The sequence below is a fragment of the Delphinus delphis genome, chromosome 3 (genome assembly GCF_949987515.2).
Source record: "Delphinus delphis chromosome 3, mDelDel1.2, whole genome shotgun sequence".
Classification (NCBI taxonomy): Eukaryota; Metazoa; Chordata; class Mammalia; order Artiodactyla; family Delphinidae; genus Delphinus; species Delphinus delphis.
In genome coordinates, this window is record NC_082685.1 from 22,658,831 (window position 1) to 22,675,703 (window position 16,873).

The 16,873-nt window shown below is 43.0% G+C and overlaps 1 protein-coding gene across 4 annotated transcripts in view; it reads right to left on the minus strand.

Annotated features, from left to right (window-relative positions):
• Positions 1 to 4,378: 4,378 nt before the first annotated feature.
• Positions 4,379 to 16,873, minus strand: part of SFXN1 (sideroflexin 1) — a 47,414-nt gene continuing 34,919 nt past the window's right edge. For 3 of the 4 annotated variants that reach the window (XM_060008365.1, XM_060008363.1, XM_060008362.1), the window contains 3 exons: positions 9,921 to 9,970; positions 9,462 to 9,509; positions 4,379 to 5,710 (listed from right to left, as the gene is read on the minus strand). In XM_060008365.1, coding sequence (XP_059864348.1) covers positions 5,614 to 5,710; positions 9,462 to 9,509; positions 9,921 to 9,970 — 195 coding nt within the window. In that variant the 3' untranslated portion in view covers positions 4,379 to 5,613. Of the gene's footprint in view, positions 5,711 to 9,461; positions 9,510 to 9,920; positions 9,971 to 12,769; positions 15,337 to 16,873 lie in introns of those variants that run through there. The other variant, XM_069540571.1, reaches the window with a different exon arrangement.

Consider the following 16,873-nt stretch of genomic DNA (forward strand, 5'->3'; position numbering starts at 1 on the left):
AACTGTTAACCATTGTGGTATATATTCCTCTAATATGTCTTTTTATACATATCAGTGCATATATTATTATAAAATTGGGACTATAACCTACAGGGTTTTTTTTTTTAAGTAGCATTTAATATGTCCTGAGTTCAGAAACAGAAGAAAATCTGTAAAACTAGAAAAGCATAAAGGAGAAAATTTTAAAATCACTTAAAATCCCACCATCCAGAGATAGCCTTTCTTCCCAAATTAGCTTATATTTGTGGCAATCAACTGTTATTTATCCTTCTATCTTGCAAAAATCCAATTCAGAAATTAAAAAATTCTTTTTCCCAAGGGAAAATTTATTCTTATACTTGGGATTACCCACAATAGTGTACACTTTTTTTTTCCTACCTGGCAGTTTCTCACTATCTTCTGGAAATATTCTCCAACCTCCCCCTTCCTTCACTTCCCCCGACCATTCCATTCATATGGTTCCCTCCCAGGAGTAGACAGGTCTCCTGTGAACCCGAGTGTATCCATCTGTGGGATTAATTCTTAGACGTGAAATTGCTTTAAGGAGGGTACGTGCTTTTATAAGTTTTGAGAGATACACCCAAACTGTCTTGCAGGAACACTGCAGCAATTTGGATGTCTACCAGCAGTCATGAGAGTGCCTGTTTCCCTGTAGGATCACCAACAGTGTTGTCAAACTTCTGGCCCCGGGGATCACATAAGTTTAGCTACAATGCGTTGAGTGTGCCCTGTGCCAGGCTAAGTGCTGTCCATTTATTAATTCTCATTGAATCCTCCCAATAACCCAAGGACGGAAGTGGCATTAACATCATTTTACAGATGAGGAAACAGGTTTAGAGAGATTAGCCTGCCTCAGTTCATAGAACGGAGCTGAACGCGACTCTAGCATTCATCCTAACAACCACGCAGTGGTTCTCAAGTTTGAATGGACTGTGTCAGAGTCACTCAGAGGGCTTGTTAGAAGTTGGTTGGGTCCCACCTTCGAGTTTTTGATTCAGTACGAGAGGGCCTGAGAACATGCATTTCTAGCTCCCAGTGATGCTGATGCTGCTGGACCAGGGACCACACTTTGAAAACCATTGTTCCTATTACTCTAATAGGGGATCCTATCTGGAAATGACCTTGCTGATCTGCCTGTGACCTTGGTTGGGTCCTTACTGGAATTCCGTATGTTCCATAAACCTTTTGTTTGTGGGTGTGTGTGTGGGAACGTGAATACATCTTTTATAATCCTTTGAATCCCCCAAGTTAGGTTGGTGGTAAGTGATTTCACTTCTTCAAGACTGTTTCCCCACTTTTTAAATGGAGATGATGCTCAGAGGAACTGTTGGGGGTATTACAAGGAGTAATGTATGCAGAAATAAAAACACGTTGAAGATTGTAAAATGCTGTACCGAAGCTAATTCTAATTATTCCTATTGATGGAGAAGCTGTGAAGTACAGCGGAAGACACTGGAGTCTGACAGGCCTGGACTGAGATAGCAGTTGGGCCACTGCATGACATTAGACAAATCAGCCCACATCTCTGAGCCTCAAATTCCTTCTCTTTAAAACTGGGCATATCGTGGTCTCCTTGAGGGTTCAACAAGCCCCTATGTGTATTGTCCCAAGCGCTCCTTCGTCTCCAAAAGCTACAGGGGCAGTGGTGTCATCCGTGACGGTTGGGCTGGCTCCAAAACAATGGGTACAATTGGATGCTCATTTTGCCTCTCGGTTCCCAAGGATAACATTCATGGCCAGCTCTGGTCCCAGAAACCCTCAGATTCCCTGTTCTTTCCACATCTTGGTGATGACCTCTCTGTGATGCCAAGTGGCTTCCTTTCCACAACTGGAAATCGGAAATGTGAAGACCCTTCTTCAGATTCCCAGAAAGAGCCCAGGATGAACCCGATGACCATATGGGGACCCTTCGCTGGTGCCAGTTGTTCTAGGTGATGGAGCTACGGCCGTGGACAAAACGGAAATCCCTGCCCTCGTAAGCTTGTTGACCCTACGTCCCTAAGAACGTCAACATTGAAGCTGGAAGCCTCCTTGGAATCTGGTGAGGGGTAAATACGCAAATTCACAGAGTATTAGAAGTTGATCTGAAACTGACCCAGTGAAGCTCGGGTCCCTGGGAGCGTCAGAGATGTGGCACAGCCAGAACTTCTCCAGCTGCGATGCATACGGGGATCTCAGGGCTCCTGTTATCTGGCAGATGCTGGCTCAGCAGGTCTGGGCTGGGGCCCAAGAACTTGCATTTCTAACAAACTTGGATGTTGCTGGGCTATGGACCATACTTTGAATATCTAGAGTTTGATACTTTCTAACATCACTAACAGATGTAACCTGACCTTTCTTTGGCTTTTAGTGAAATTCTGAATACACAAGAATACACCAATTTGAAAAACTAATGTTATTGGACTGTTCCAGTCGTTTACACTTTTGGACAGGGCTGTAGATTCAGGTGTCAGACCTTGGCTGCCACTATAGTTTTCAAGCGACCAGGAGCAGCCTTGAACTTGTACTACTTGAAGCCCCAGCCTTCTCATCTGTGAGCAGAGACTTTCCTACCTCTGTCTCATTTAGGCAAAACCTTAACTGTTGGATGTTTTAAAAGGATGGATTCAAGTGTCTCCCCGTGGCCACTTTAATCTGCTACTTTTAGTGAAGTTGTGGGTTATCTCTGGGGAAGCCGCCAAGATTCTGAAATCTTACCGGTGGATTGATATACTGGCATTTTGAATGCACGTCCAGCATCTGTAGACGATTGGCAATCATCCACTGAATGGTTACTCTGTGCCAGGCACTACGTCAACCGCTGTGCTGGAATTATCTTGTTTACAACAACTCTATGAGGTAGATTCAATTATTCTCTCCAAACAATCTAAACTAATAAAACTGAAGGTCACAGAGAATGTCACCAGCCCAGATATGTTTATTTTAAAAGTGGGTACAACCAAGATTGTACCGGCTCTGACTCCTAGGCCCAAGCTCTTGAATATATTTCAATAATTTAAGTGATAAACAGAGGTCCTGTAGCAACACAGAGCAGAGACGTGACCACGGTGGGTAAAATGCTCAGTTCTTTTTTACGTCTCTTAATAAGGCACTCCCCAATCCTGGGCTGAATTTAGATTTTCTCTGTGAACTATGGTAAACGCTAGTTCCACATTAGAATCTGACAAACAATATAAAAGCAAATTGACCTGACCACATGTGTAAGGGTGTCAGTCATCAGGGTCTAAGGCAGAATCTCATTCCCCCTGTGTCATAATGAACGTACCTGGAATTACGCTGTGTGGGGCTGCCGGGGGGTGGGGGTGGGAGCCTCTATGGTGTTCAAGAAGGTGGAAAACTGGTAGCCAGGACTAGAAATATATTTCTAGTTATATATATTATATATATATTATGCTAAAGGCATATATATTATGCTAAAGGCATAATACAAAAATATCTCTTCATCAGGAGTTACTGATGGTACCCAGATATTAAGTTAGAATGAAAGGTACCATTGAGTATAACATAAAAACTGCATCATCCTTTACATACAAATAAAAGAGAGAATTTTTTTTCATTCTGAGTTTATTTAACATTTCATCCAGTTGAACTGAAATAATACATCGACTCCAACACTGGCCAGACACTGTGCTAATACTGAAAAAAAGCTGCCAGTCATTTAATACTTACAGTCATAATTCTTTATATCATGTTGCTAGAAATATTAATAACTATTTACCTTTACAAGCATATTGCACTTCATGTGAACTTTTCTCCAGAAGAGGTATTCCTAAGAGATCAGCAAAGATCGCCAATCTTGGTTCATTTTGTTCCTTTATATAAACCATGATTCAACTATACAATTCATAGTTCTCTATAAAAGCATCAAGAGTCAGAAGCTTCAACAGATGATGTTTAAAAAGACACATCTCCAGGCTCATTATCCCTTTTGTAATGATCCTTTGGCCATCTCATCCTGGTGTGTATTAAAATTTTGGTCAGTTTGTCAATCTTCCAACCAGGCACTCATTAATTTTTCAACGAAGGTTAAGATTTGGACATGGAGCTGCCACCTGACTGGGGGTAAGCATTCTGAGATTAGCTGGGGCGAGTGGGGTAGGCCTCAAGGGCTTTAGTTTCTTGTTAAAAGTGCCCTTTAAGCACCTCGTGGAGCTCTGCCTTGAATTTCCTGCTTTTACCCATTTTTAAAGAGAAGCATCTATGGCCACAAAAGACATCCAAGGCCAGAATGTCATGGGGAAGCTCTTTTGCTTCAAATGGCTTAAGACAGGAAATCTAAATGAGAATATTCCGGCAGTATATAAAGGAAGGCTCAGAGTGGCCCAAAACCTTCAGGTCCATTCATCGTTTCAGAGAAAAGAGAAACACAGACACGAGGCACACCATTTTTTCTTTATGAGGAAATTCAGTCTGGTCACAGTGTCAGGAAAAATTTGCCCAAACTAGTTTCTACATTCTGAATTACAGATCGAATCGAGTGGTCTATACTCAGTGAAATGACCACCTCACGTATGCCTTTGAACCTCTACAGAATTGAAACATAATCTATTAACATTAAATATATTATATGTGAAGATACTACAGATGATGTAAACAGTGGTCCATGGGTTCATTATTTTCAAACAGGGTGGAATGTAATATACAACATTCAAGTAAAATTCATTGAGTCATTGATTCACATACACATTATTTCCGTATCTTTCTGAACGCCAAAGAGATCTACGAGGATGACAAGAAAAGACATGTAGGCAGAGGGAACTGTTCTCTCGCTTCTAAAAAAAAAAAAAATCAAACACGCCAGATTCAACCCAGTCATACAGCGTTGGTTTCGAATATACTTCCAAAATTTGACATTTGTGCATTTCCGTTATTTGATTAGTTGATTTAAATGATTGAATATAAAGTCAACAAGTGCAAGGTAAGATTGATATCTTCATAAGAATGTAAAATAGAATAAATTTCAAACTCAACCGAAGAAATCCACCAGCAATACGAAAGCATACAGCTGTTGACAGCAGGGACCTTTCACAATTGTCTATCACTCTGACTTCCGGGAGGTGTATGAAGGAGCTTTTATCCTACAAATGCAAAGAACTCATCATCTACTTCGGGTCGCCTCCAGCCCGAACTGGGCAGGAAAGTAAACTGTCCTTAATATTTACGAGTCATTTTCTTTTACAGTTTGGCTTCAGAGCTTTTGTGTTTTCTCAACTCACTACTGAGCTCTCCTTGATTTGAAACAAGAGTAGGATAAAAATTCAGTATTTTAAACAGATTTCCTTTTCATTGACTGACAGTCAATATACTGAACATCTACTCTATGCCTAGCGGTGCTTTTGAAAACTCTGGGTGAGGGTTGGGATATTGTCTTTGAAAAAACAATGACTATAAAAGCTACAGGAAGGGTGTTTCTGTAAATTGTACCATGATTCAAATGTAAGGGGAGGCCACCCCAGGTGCTGTGCTAGAAGTAGCAGCTTGACTCTAAAAGGCTAACGTGGATCGTTAAAAGGTATCTGTCACCTGTCGACCAGAACCAGGATATTCCTTACCAACTTGGCTACACCACACTTGTGGTTGGTAGGATCCTCTGAAGATGTTTCTTTCCCTACTTTATAATCCCTTGTTAAAGTACACGCGCCGTAATTCAGGATGGGTCTCTCGGATCCTGGCTTGCAGCTCGGCCTCCAAGCTTGTCACAGACATGGAACTGGGAGAAGGGAGAAACGACAGGCAGGGTCATTCCACGGGCGGAGGTGGGAATTAGAACCTGGAGAGAGGAGAGAGAGTAGCCCCACCCACCCCCCGTGACTGGGACAACAGAGTCCTGTTTGAAAAATGCTTCACGTGCCCAGAAAACGAGTATCCTGTTCCTCTCAGAAAACTGTCACTAAATATCAAAGAAAGGCACCATCAAAACCCAACACTGAGATACGCTTTTTACCTCTCATCTTATTAAAAGCCTTAAAAACCACTTTTGCCAGCAAGGAGGTATGGTGATGACACTCTTAGACCCTGATGGTATTGGAAAATGACCTGTGGTCACTCCACTTCCCAAGGAAAACAACATAAATGTTCACCGTTAATTAAAAAAAGATATATGCACTCAGTGGAATTTTTTAGCACTACAAATTCACTTGCGTTAATCTGCTTTTGTCCATTGTATAGTAAAACATACTTATTCTAAAACTTTCAGAAAATACTAAAATGTATGAGAAAAAACATCTCTTGTTGACCACTGTTAGTGCTTGCTTTATACATTTAAAAATGTACTTGAATGTTTTATATGTGCATATATATTAAGGATGAAGAAACACTGTCCCGAAAAACTGTGGACATTTTGTTATTGAAAGCAACTCGTTTGCCCCTTTCCTGTTTGCCCATTTCTGTTCCCCTCTAATCTTAAAAGAACCTAATGACAAGGATGAGATCACTAAGCGATTAGCCTAACTCCTGACTTGTGCTGTCCTGAATGCACACCATGCCTTGTCTAACCTGTTGATTCTTTTCCTAGATAAAAAGAAGAATGAAGAAGTAAGCAGTTAAAAAAATGACTAGCTCTCTACCCGCAACGAATCTCCCTAGGCAATCCCGCAGGCAGATCATGGGGCAAGATAACATGTGAAGAGAGTCAGCCAGTCTGCACTCAACGCGACGGAGAATGATGCAGAATCCAACCTCCTGCCTCGATGATTCGCTGAGATTCTTCCCCCTCCATTTTTTTCCCTTTAAAAACTGTCATGGCTGAGCAGAATCATCAGAGCTGGTCTCTGGACACAAGTCCACCCTCTCCCCAGACTGCCAGCTTTTATGATTAAAGCACCTTTCCTTTCTACTGACACTTGCCTCTTGAATTATTGGCTTCTGAGCGGCAAGCAGCCGAACCTGGGTTTGGTAACACTACATAATTAGTCTTTTAAAAAGATTTGTTCTTGGGGCTTCCCTGGTGGCGCAGTGGTTGGGAGTCCGCCTGCCGATGCAGGGGACGCGGGTTCGCGCCCCGGTCCGGGAAGATCCCACATGCCGCGGAGCGGCTGGGTCCGTGAGCCATGGCCGCTGAGCCTGCGCGTCCGGAGCCTGTTGCTCCGCAACGGGAGAGGCCACAGCAGTGAGAGGCCCGTGTACCGCAAAAAAAAAAAAAAAAAAAAAAAAAAGATTTGTTCTTTAATATAGTTGAGATGTGGTAAACTACGAGGTCAAAAAGGTAGGAGGCCTCTTGCCTTCCAAGATGGCCCACGCTCTGTCTATGGAGTGTGTATCTCCCTGAATAAACCTTCTTTCACTTTACTATGTCTTGCTCTTGAATCCTTGCCTGCACGAAGCCAAGAACCCACACGTGGCGGCCATCCCAGGGACTCAGACATGACTTGGGATGTGACCATCCTCTCGCACCCCACTCTCTTTCCTGCAACATCTTTCCTGGCACCCAATGCGGGGCCTCCAAGGCCATAATCTCGATCCACCTATTGGGCTACGGCTCCCCTCTGAAGGGCGGCTGGGACTTACCCTGAGCCATGTAGATTCAAGTAGCCCGTTAAGTGGCAGCTGACGTCGCCTGCAGGATCTGGCAGAGACCAGTTCTCTGGCCGTGAAGAAGCGCACTGAGGCCAAGGCTTTTCCCCTCAGTCTTTCTCATTCTCCTATTGCTCTATCTCTTTGGACTTGAAAAGATCCACCCAGATGACCACCAAACATCCAAATTACGACTGCGTGGCAAGTAACTGACAACTTGGTTGGGTCTAAAGAACTCCTGCCAGGGGGCTTATCTGGTGGCGCAGTGGTTGAGAATCTGCCTGCCAATGCAGGGGACACGGGCTCGAGCCCTGGTCTGGGAGGATCCCACATGCCGCGGAGCAACTAGGCCCGTGAGCCACAACTACTGAGCCTGCGTGTCTGGAGCCTGTGCTCCGCAACAGGAGAGGCCGCGATAGTGAGAGGCCCGCGCACCGCGATGAAGAGTGGCCCCCGCTTGCTGCAACTAGAGAAAGCCCTCGCAGAGAAACGAAGACCCAGCACAGCCAAAAATAAAAAAATAAAATAAATTAAAAAAAAAAGGTAGGATATAGATTTATAAACATATGCAAAAAAGAGAAAAATTATGAATATAGAAAAACACTAGAAAAAAACCACAATGGCTATTTTTTTTCCATATAGTGGGAACTTGGGTAATTTTAAAATCATGTTGCTGATTTTGATACTGATACTGATAATGGGTATGACTTAGTACTCAGTTTCGGGGTCCGACGTTATGCGTTTTAACCCTTATAAAAGCCTGGCAAGTCAGGGATTATCCTAATTTTCCAGATAAGGAAACTGGAGGTGTAACTGAGATTTGAAGTCAGATCTTTCTCGACCCAAATGCCATGTTCCTAAGTCACCGAGCGCAAGGTCAAGGGCTGAACACACATTCCAATGCGATATGCTAATGAAATAAACATGTCTTACCTTAAGCCCTGAGATTCTGGGGTTTGTACAATTAAATAGGTAAGAGTGCTCCTCTTTAGGAAATTCATCTGTACTGGGCTTCAACAGAGGTTCTGAAGGTCCCGCCCTCTTCAAGGGGGGCTTAGCTGTAGGCATCAAGGTGATAAAAGTTCCCTCTCCTTGAAATTTAAATCCCCAACTAAGAACAGTGGGGGTCAAAGGCAGAAGTGAAAGACCGGATAAAAGATGGATTTTTCTATCAGGTAGAGGGACCTGATGAAGTTAGTTCTAGAACAGAATACCTCATCCCAAACCCACTGTGAAAGCCTAGGGCATTAAAGGCCATATGTTTGGGGCCTGCTGGCCCACGAAGGATATTACAAGGGCAGGAGTCTGGTAACACAAACCACAGCAAAACAACAAAATGCTGCTCCTCTATGCCTTGATGTTAGAACAGAAAAAAGCTGAAGCCTTAGATTTATGGGATGCTGATTTCATGCCTGTCAATACAGTTACTACATCAAAGGCAGGATTCAAGGGCAGCTTGTGATGAAAGACACGTGCACAATCAAGCTTTTAAGGCAAAAAAAGAAAAAAAAAAGAAAAAAAAAACCCTAAGTAGGAAGAAGGGAAGCAAATATACCAACCACCAAAGCTAAGTGCATATAACTGCTGTCCCTGGGGGTGGAACTTAAATTCGAATATATCTGCATTATAGACGCATTTGCCAATGGATTGGACATCAAGCCATATTTACATTCTTATAAGAGCAAATTGGCACCAGAGTTAACCTGAGTCTTACACAAGAATAAAGAATTTTCAAATGTAACAGTAGCAGGTAGAAAAGAGCTGGGCAAAGAGAATTTTGATATGAGACAGACACGCATTTCATTTCTGCCTCTTATCTCTTCCTTTTAGAGGCTTGGCTTCATTATCTTTTTGAGACTCAACTTTCCTACTAGTGAAATGGACCTGTGTCTTCAACTGGTTTTTGGGATTAAAACGCATGATCACTCTGAAGAGTAACAAATACATACCTTTTCTGAGGAAACAGAGCACAGCACAGAGGTGTAGCAAATACCAAACTTAAAAAAAAAGGAAACAGATCAGAGCATTTTTGAAATGGTCGACTTTTCAGATTCTTTTTTATTATTTTACTTTGATAACAATCCCCTTTCTTTCTTTCGAGTATTATGCTGCCTCACAAAAATATGTCCTGTTCGTATAATTTTACTACCAAGGACTGCCAAAATATATATATTTTTAAAATCAAAGAGATGAAAGGAGTTTAAAAAAGAATCACACAAATAGCCCCAAATGTTGTTGGTTTCTCTAAAGACAGCTTATGTCTAGCTAATGACTGGGACCATAAGTTCCAGATGTTCTGGGATGGTCTCATTTTCAAAACGTGTGTCCCATATTATCCCTCACATTTCAAATGCTGTATATTTATCTTAAAAAAAAGAAATTAATGACATCAAAGTAATTCTACTCACCAGAAGCCAACTAATCCAACTTGAATAGGCGCGCTCATCCATGGGAACCTCTGTGTTGAGAAATAAATTATTTTGAGTACTTTTTATACAGGCTCTTAGAAACAATTTCTTCTGCTGGTTAACTGGGACAGGAACCTCACCACATTACAAGATCCAGCTGGAATGCGATTAGTGAAATGCAGGGGTAACACTGTAACAGCGTTATAGTTAGTCCTGACTTCCCTCTTTGATCTGCTCATGAATGCACAGGCAAAGATTAAGCGGCTTCTCATTTTTCTCCCTTGCACATATAATCTGAGAGATGCCTGGCTATATGGGAGCTGGAGAAATGGTTATCACTTAGCTATAATTTCTCTCCTGGCTGGGGGTCTGTAGAGCGTGGTTCCAAGGCTGGAAGACAGACAAAGTTGCAATGAAATCTCTGCCCTACCAGTTCATCCCCACCGTGGGAAAAGGGCACGGTCTCCAACCTTTGGTTCCTTCTCTGTAAAATGAGGATCACGACAGCTTCCTCAAAGCGTGTGAGTGAAGATATGCCAGATAACATTCATAAAGCACCTAGCACCGTGCCCGGAACGTAGCAGAAACGCAACAAGTATCCCCCCCCCTCCTCTGCACCTTTCCTTTCTTGGTTTTAGTTGCTGTCGGTATGGCTAAAACTATTGCTGGCATGACAAATTTTTGCCTGTTACTTTTTTGTTAATGGAAATGAATGAGTTGGTTGGTCTTTTAGAGAATAAGTGCTGTTAGATTTTTAGTGTTCAAAAGGGAGTTTTAAAAAAGCATAATATGCCATATAAAGAGCAACGAAATACATAGATTATATCAATAAGGCCCCTGAAAGAGCTGCAACCAAGTTGTGAACTGGCTGTGATGAAATCAGCCAACTTAGTTAAGCGTCAACACAAGCTGTTAAAAGCTCATGACCCCAAGGAGGCTTGTGTGACAGGCATACCCTGGTCCCCGAGGAGACTCCTCTGGCGAAGAGGTACATCACATGGGTGAACGTGAAGGGAGAGAGGCATGGACTGGAGAGGAAGGGAGAGATGTCATCAAGCAGAGACAGACCATGGAGCTCGCACAGAGGGGCCCCACCCCTCCAAGGAAAGCAGGAAAAGGAAATATTGTATCTGGGGCAACTGGCTCTGTCTGATGATGAAGGATTTTCATAAGGAGATGGTAAATCCTCTTCCTAGCACTTCCCAGATGTGTGTCATCTGTGCGGGTACACAGACTTGGTGATGGGAAGGCAAGCTAAGCCCTGAATGAGATCTTGAGGGAAGATGAACCCATGAGAGCCCATCCTCAGGTCAAGTGGACTCTTGAACAGCTGTGTGTAATCTCAACAATGGATGTGTACAAACCAAAGGCTGATGGCGGCTTGTGCAGAGGGTTTTGTTGGAAAGGCTCTCGGTAACGACAAGGATCCTGGAGAATTCTGATCTCTCCCATGAAACCCAACCTGGATGTCATCCCTCCTCCCGACTCCTTCCCAGCATCCCATCCTGCCTCCTTCATCCCTACTTCTTTTTTTTTGCGGTACGTGGGCCTCTCACTGTTGTGGCCTCTCCCGTTGCGGAGCACAGGCTCCGGACGCGCAGGCTCCGGACGCGCAGGCTCAGCGGCCATGGCTCAGGAGCCCAGCCGCTCCGCGGCATGTGGGCTCTTCCCGGACCAGGGCACGAACCCACGTCCCCTGCATCGGCAGGTGGACTCTCAACCACTGTGTCACCAGGGAAGCCCATCCCTACTTCTTAAACAGAAATTAGTCTGAGATTAAATAAGTGAGCTGAGAATGTTTGGTTTTCCCCTAGATAATCACAGAACTCCGTGAGGGAGGGACATAACTTATTTAGCACAGAATTGTGCAAACAGAGGATATTTTAAATGAAAAGTTTAAATGAATTAAAGACAGTAATCACAAGTTTAAAAGATATATATTCAATGAAGTAAGAGCTCAAAAAGTTGATATGAGTAAATTCTTTCTCCTCCCAATGATTTTTCCTCCAACAGCTTTATGAAATACAATAAATTGCACATACTTACTGTGTATGATAAAAGTTCTGACATAAGTATTCAGCTGTGAAGCCATCACCACAATCAAAATAATTAACATAGCCATCATCCTTCATGTTTTCCTTGTTCCTTGTGCCCTTGGCAATTCCACCATCTTCCCTAAATCCTGTACCCATTGCCTGGCAACCTCTGATCTACTTTCTGTCATTATATACTAGGTTATAATTTCTAGGATTTTCTATACAGTATCTACTTTTTTGTGTAATTGTTTTGAGATTCATTCATGCTCTTGTATGTATCCATAGTTCAGGACTTCTTATTGCTGGGTTAGGTATTCCACTGCATAGAATGTATTGCTTTGATACTCCATTCATTCTCCTGTTGAGGAACATTTGGATTGTTTCCAGTTTTGGGCTATTACAAATAAAGCTGTTTTGAACATCTGTCTTTTATGGACATATGTTTTCATTTCTTCTAGGTAAATACCTAGGAGTGAAATGGCTGGGTCACATGGTAAGCATAGGTTTAACTTTTTAAGAAACTGCCAAACTCTTCTCCAAAGTGGTTGTATCATTTTACATTCCCACCAGCAGGGGATGAGAGTTTCAGGTCCTCCACAGCCTTGTCAACACTTGTTATGGTCAGTCTTTTTGATTTTAGCCATTCCAATAGGCGTTTAACGGTAGCTAATGTGGTTTTAAACTTGAATTTCCCCAATGACTAAAGATACTGAGCATCTTTACATGTGATATTATTTTATATCTATATATACTTGGTGAAATGTCTGTTCAAACCTTTTGCCCTTTTTAAAAAAAAAAAAAAACTGGTGGGATAGGGAGGGTGGGAGGGAGGGAGACGCAAGAGGGAAGAGATATGGGAACCTATGTATATGTATAACTGATTCACTTTGTTATAAAGCAGAAACTAACACACCATTGTAAAGCAATTATAATCCAATAAAAAAAATGCAAAAAAAACCCCAACTGCGTTGTTTTCTTTAAAAATTATTGAGGACTCTTTATATATTCTGGATACAAGGCCTTTATCAGACACATACTTTGCATAAATTTTCTCCCAGTCTGTTTCTTGTCTTTTCAATCTCTTTACAGTTTTCAAAAAACAGAACTTTAACCTTTTGTTGAAGCCCAATTTGTCAATTTTTTCTTTTATGGACTGTGCTTTTGGTGTTATGTCTAAGAAATCTTTGCCCAAGTCTAGATCTCAAAGATGTTCTGCTGTATTTTCTTCCAGAAGTTTGACAATGGTAGATTTTTACATTTAGATTCCATGAACTATTGGGAGTTGATTTTTATATATGGTACAGTCAGTTCCCTACACGTGGCCCACATCCCAGGCAACCTGACCATCTACAACTCTCCCAACAAGCCATGCTCTGTGTCTTCTCTGAGTTTCTGCAAAGCAGATGTCCCTGGCCAGTTGTCTTCAAGCCTCTGCCCACCTAGGGCAGTTGGGGGCGAAACCTCTTCTATGCTCCCTCTGTGCCTCACGCTGTACTCACCATGTATTGGAACCATTTGCCCTGTGCCTCTCCCCACCACCATGCTATATGGTCCCTGAGAGCAGGGCCCAAGCCCTATTTCTCTGATGCTAGGACCTAGCACATTGCTTGGCATGCAACAGGCAGTCAACAAAGGGCTGCTGAATAAAATAAATGAATGAACAAATAAATGCCACATTCACACTCCATTAGCAGACAATCCTGAAAATCTACTGAGTAGACAGAGCCGTCCACTTTTATTAAAGAAAATATAAATGAACTAGAACTTAAGGAACGAGCAGCTCTTATCTGACCCAGACCATATCAACTTTATTCCCAATGAAAGTGCCAGCAAAGTAGAGAGACCACAGGAGCTACTCTTCAAGAACACTGTTGGGAAAAGCACCAGATTTTAAGCAGTGAACTTTTTGGTTTTACTGCAAAGATTTCTGTGAGTCACCTGCCCACGGCTGATACTTTTTGCCAGCGCTCCATTTGGGAAAAGATAAAGCGTGGGGGGAAGTATGAGTCATGCCGAAGGCTCCCCGAGCTCACCGTTTAAAAAGGCCAAGAACATTCAATTCATTTCATGTTTGCAGAGGAGTCTGGTCATATTCAAGGTAAAAGCCCAGATAAGTACATCCTTGCAGAGAGGCACATCTGGCCGCTGGAGCTGCGGGAACAATCAGAGGGCTAACCGACCCAGGCAGATGCCACCCACGTGGACATGAACGGCTGAGGAAATGACCTCTAAGCCTTTGTGAAAGGGCTCAGAAAAGCCTGCCCTTCCAAATAGCATGTGAAAGTGCTTTGCAGATGGAAACATATGGATAGGAAGATAAGCTGCTCTGCCTATGCTTTTGTAATGGCCATAGGTATCAGTGAAGTCCTACAGTCCTCGCTACATGGGCAAAATGCAATATTTTGGTGTAACAGCAACCCTGAACATGGGAGTGGGATGTTATGTCTGAAGAGCTCAACGTTTAGCCATTGCTTTTTCAAAGCATCATCCTCCACAGAAGTCCGAACGAGTTCAGCTGCAGCCAGACCCTGTGTAGCTAGCGAGGTGCTCGGACTGACCCATGAGCTATTCTGACCTCCTCCCCCAACCCTGCCCCATGGCTTCTGATGCCAGCGGCCCCTTCCGGTTCCACATGAGGCCCTTCAGTAGTGGAGTGGGGCGGGCAGAGGGGAATCGAGGTGGCACACCTCTCTATGATTATTGAAGGGTACGGTACCAAGCAAAGCTGAAAACCACAAACAAAAACAAGGGAGGAAAACACAATATTTATTCATGTATTGCTGTGAAAAGCCTAGGGCAGTGTGGCAACAGTGGCTAACCGCTTGTATCATCTGCTGGTTGCTTCATGGAAGAAAATGCCAGGCTGTATCTACAGCAATTTCTGTCTGTCCCAGCAAGAAAATGATACAATATGCCCAGCTATGTCTCCTGCCCAGTGTTTGTCACCAAGATATGAGAGTAACCGTGGCAACTTTTCCAACAACACTGAGACCCCAGGAGTTCAAAGGCAGTTGGGAGAGTAAAGGACCAAGTTCATTTCACATGTCTTCCCCAGTGACCTAACTCTTTAGCATGAATGTAGGGTCGAATGCAGACTTTCCTACCGAATTTCTGGAATCCCACGCCATGATCAGCTCACATGTAAGCAGCCACGTGTGCTCAGTAACCAGAGCCTGGAGTGAGACTCCGGGGAATAATGTCCCACCAGCAGTGGCAGCTGGCAAGATTAGGAGTCTCCACTCCAGAGCCGGGCTGCTGACATACCTCTGCTAACTGGGTGCTGGGTGACGTTTGAGAGGAAGAGAGAAGGGGATGGGAAAGCTTCAATGGTGGGGACACACTGTCACTGAAGGTGGCCTCCCAACTGCTCTCACAGTCACCTGCAAATTCACGACAATCATATGTTATTGATGGAATGACCCACACTTGCAAAAGTATTCCTCTCTTGCCAAAGTTCACTTTTATGCCAGACACACTAACATGATGAGATGACAATTTCCAAGCCTTGTTATCTACCCAGAAATCTGGTCTTGCTTTAAAAACCTGATTTTGCTTAAATTCCATGGGAGGGGAAGTTGGGTTTATTAAACACGGTTTTTGATTCTCCATTGTTCCCAAGGTTGGCATGCCAATACCTGAAGAAATTAACAACCAGGCAAATCCAAAGGTTGCCTGGGTCAACATATGCCCTTGCAGAAAGACTATAATCCTAATGACTTATCAGATCAAGAGCCAGCAGAGAAGAACCCAGGGCATCAATTCCATGTCTGCAAAGTTAAGGATCCACTGGACGGGTCACTTCCTATTAGCATCCTGGAGGCTAATGTTGATGGCCCCCTTTCTAAGTTCATTTGATAGGTTTTCTCCCTCAAAGCCTAAATTACGTTCCATAAGGAAAGCAGGGATGGATAGAGGAAGGAGCATTAATTTTCTTTTTTTTAGATTATTTGAAAAATCACTGAAATGTCAAAGTTGGTGAGTTTTAGGTGTTTACATAATTTAGTAGTTTTAAGATCTAGTCACTGTTCAAGCACATACACTAATTCCTTTGGCAGCTTTAAAGAGTTCATCTGTTTACATAATTTGGTAATTTCAAGATCTAGTCCCTGTTCTAGTACATAAACTAATCCCTGAGCAGCTTTAAAGAATTAATCTTTTCTAAAATTTGCAGCAGAAACAGACTTCAGCAAAGCCTTTTCATGAATCCTCAAAATAAGGGCTCATCGAAGTAGGTAAATCATGTCAAATGAGGTCACATTTACATTTCGGTCATCACTAATAGCGTTACTGATTAAATCAGTGTAACTGTTTTATATTTTTGTTTAATCTTACACTTAAGGCTGTAGAAACCCTCACAGGAGATGGGACGGGGACTCAGAGTGCATTTGAGGATGCAGCCTCCTGGGGTGGACCGGGGGTCTGTGGACACCCCTGGGAACGTTCCCAGGAGCAATGGGATAGTTCAGTCACTACAGAGCCACTGTGACACCCTATCTTGCCATTCACATCGACATGTAAGATTGCCAGAGGAAGAAGCTCAGGGAATACAATCTGCTCACGTACCCAAAGCTCCCAGGGAAGACTGGGAGGGGGCTGCTGAAGAGAGGGTCCCTTTCCCTCACACGGGGTTGGTGCGTCGACATGCCGGTCAGATGAGGCACACAACACTACTATTTTTGCAAAGCATCCTTTCTTGGCTTATTTTTCTAAGAATGTGATTGTATTGAAAGTATTTAGTGTTGGCCTGGACGGAGCCCACAGGGTGAATAAAGGTCAATGAACATTTACCTGTTGGACACTTAGAATTCTCCTAATCACAGAAATCATTCAGGAAGTGTTTGGTCTGTGAACCATGTCCTTTTTTCAAAGTCCGATACCGTCCTCTCAGTGTGACGGTTCTGTCGCTAAGACTCAAAA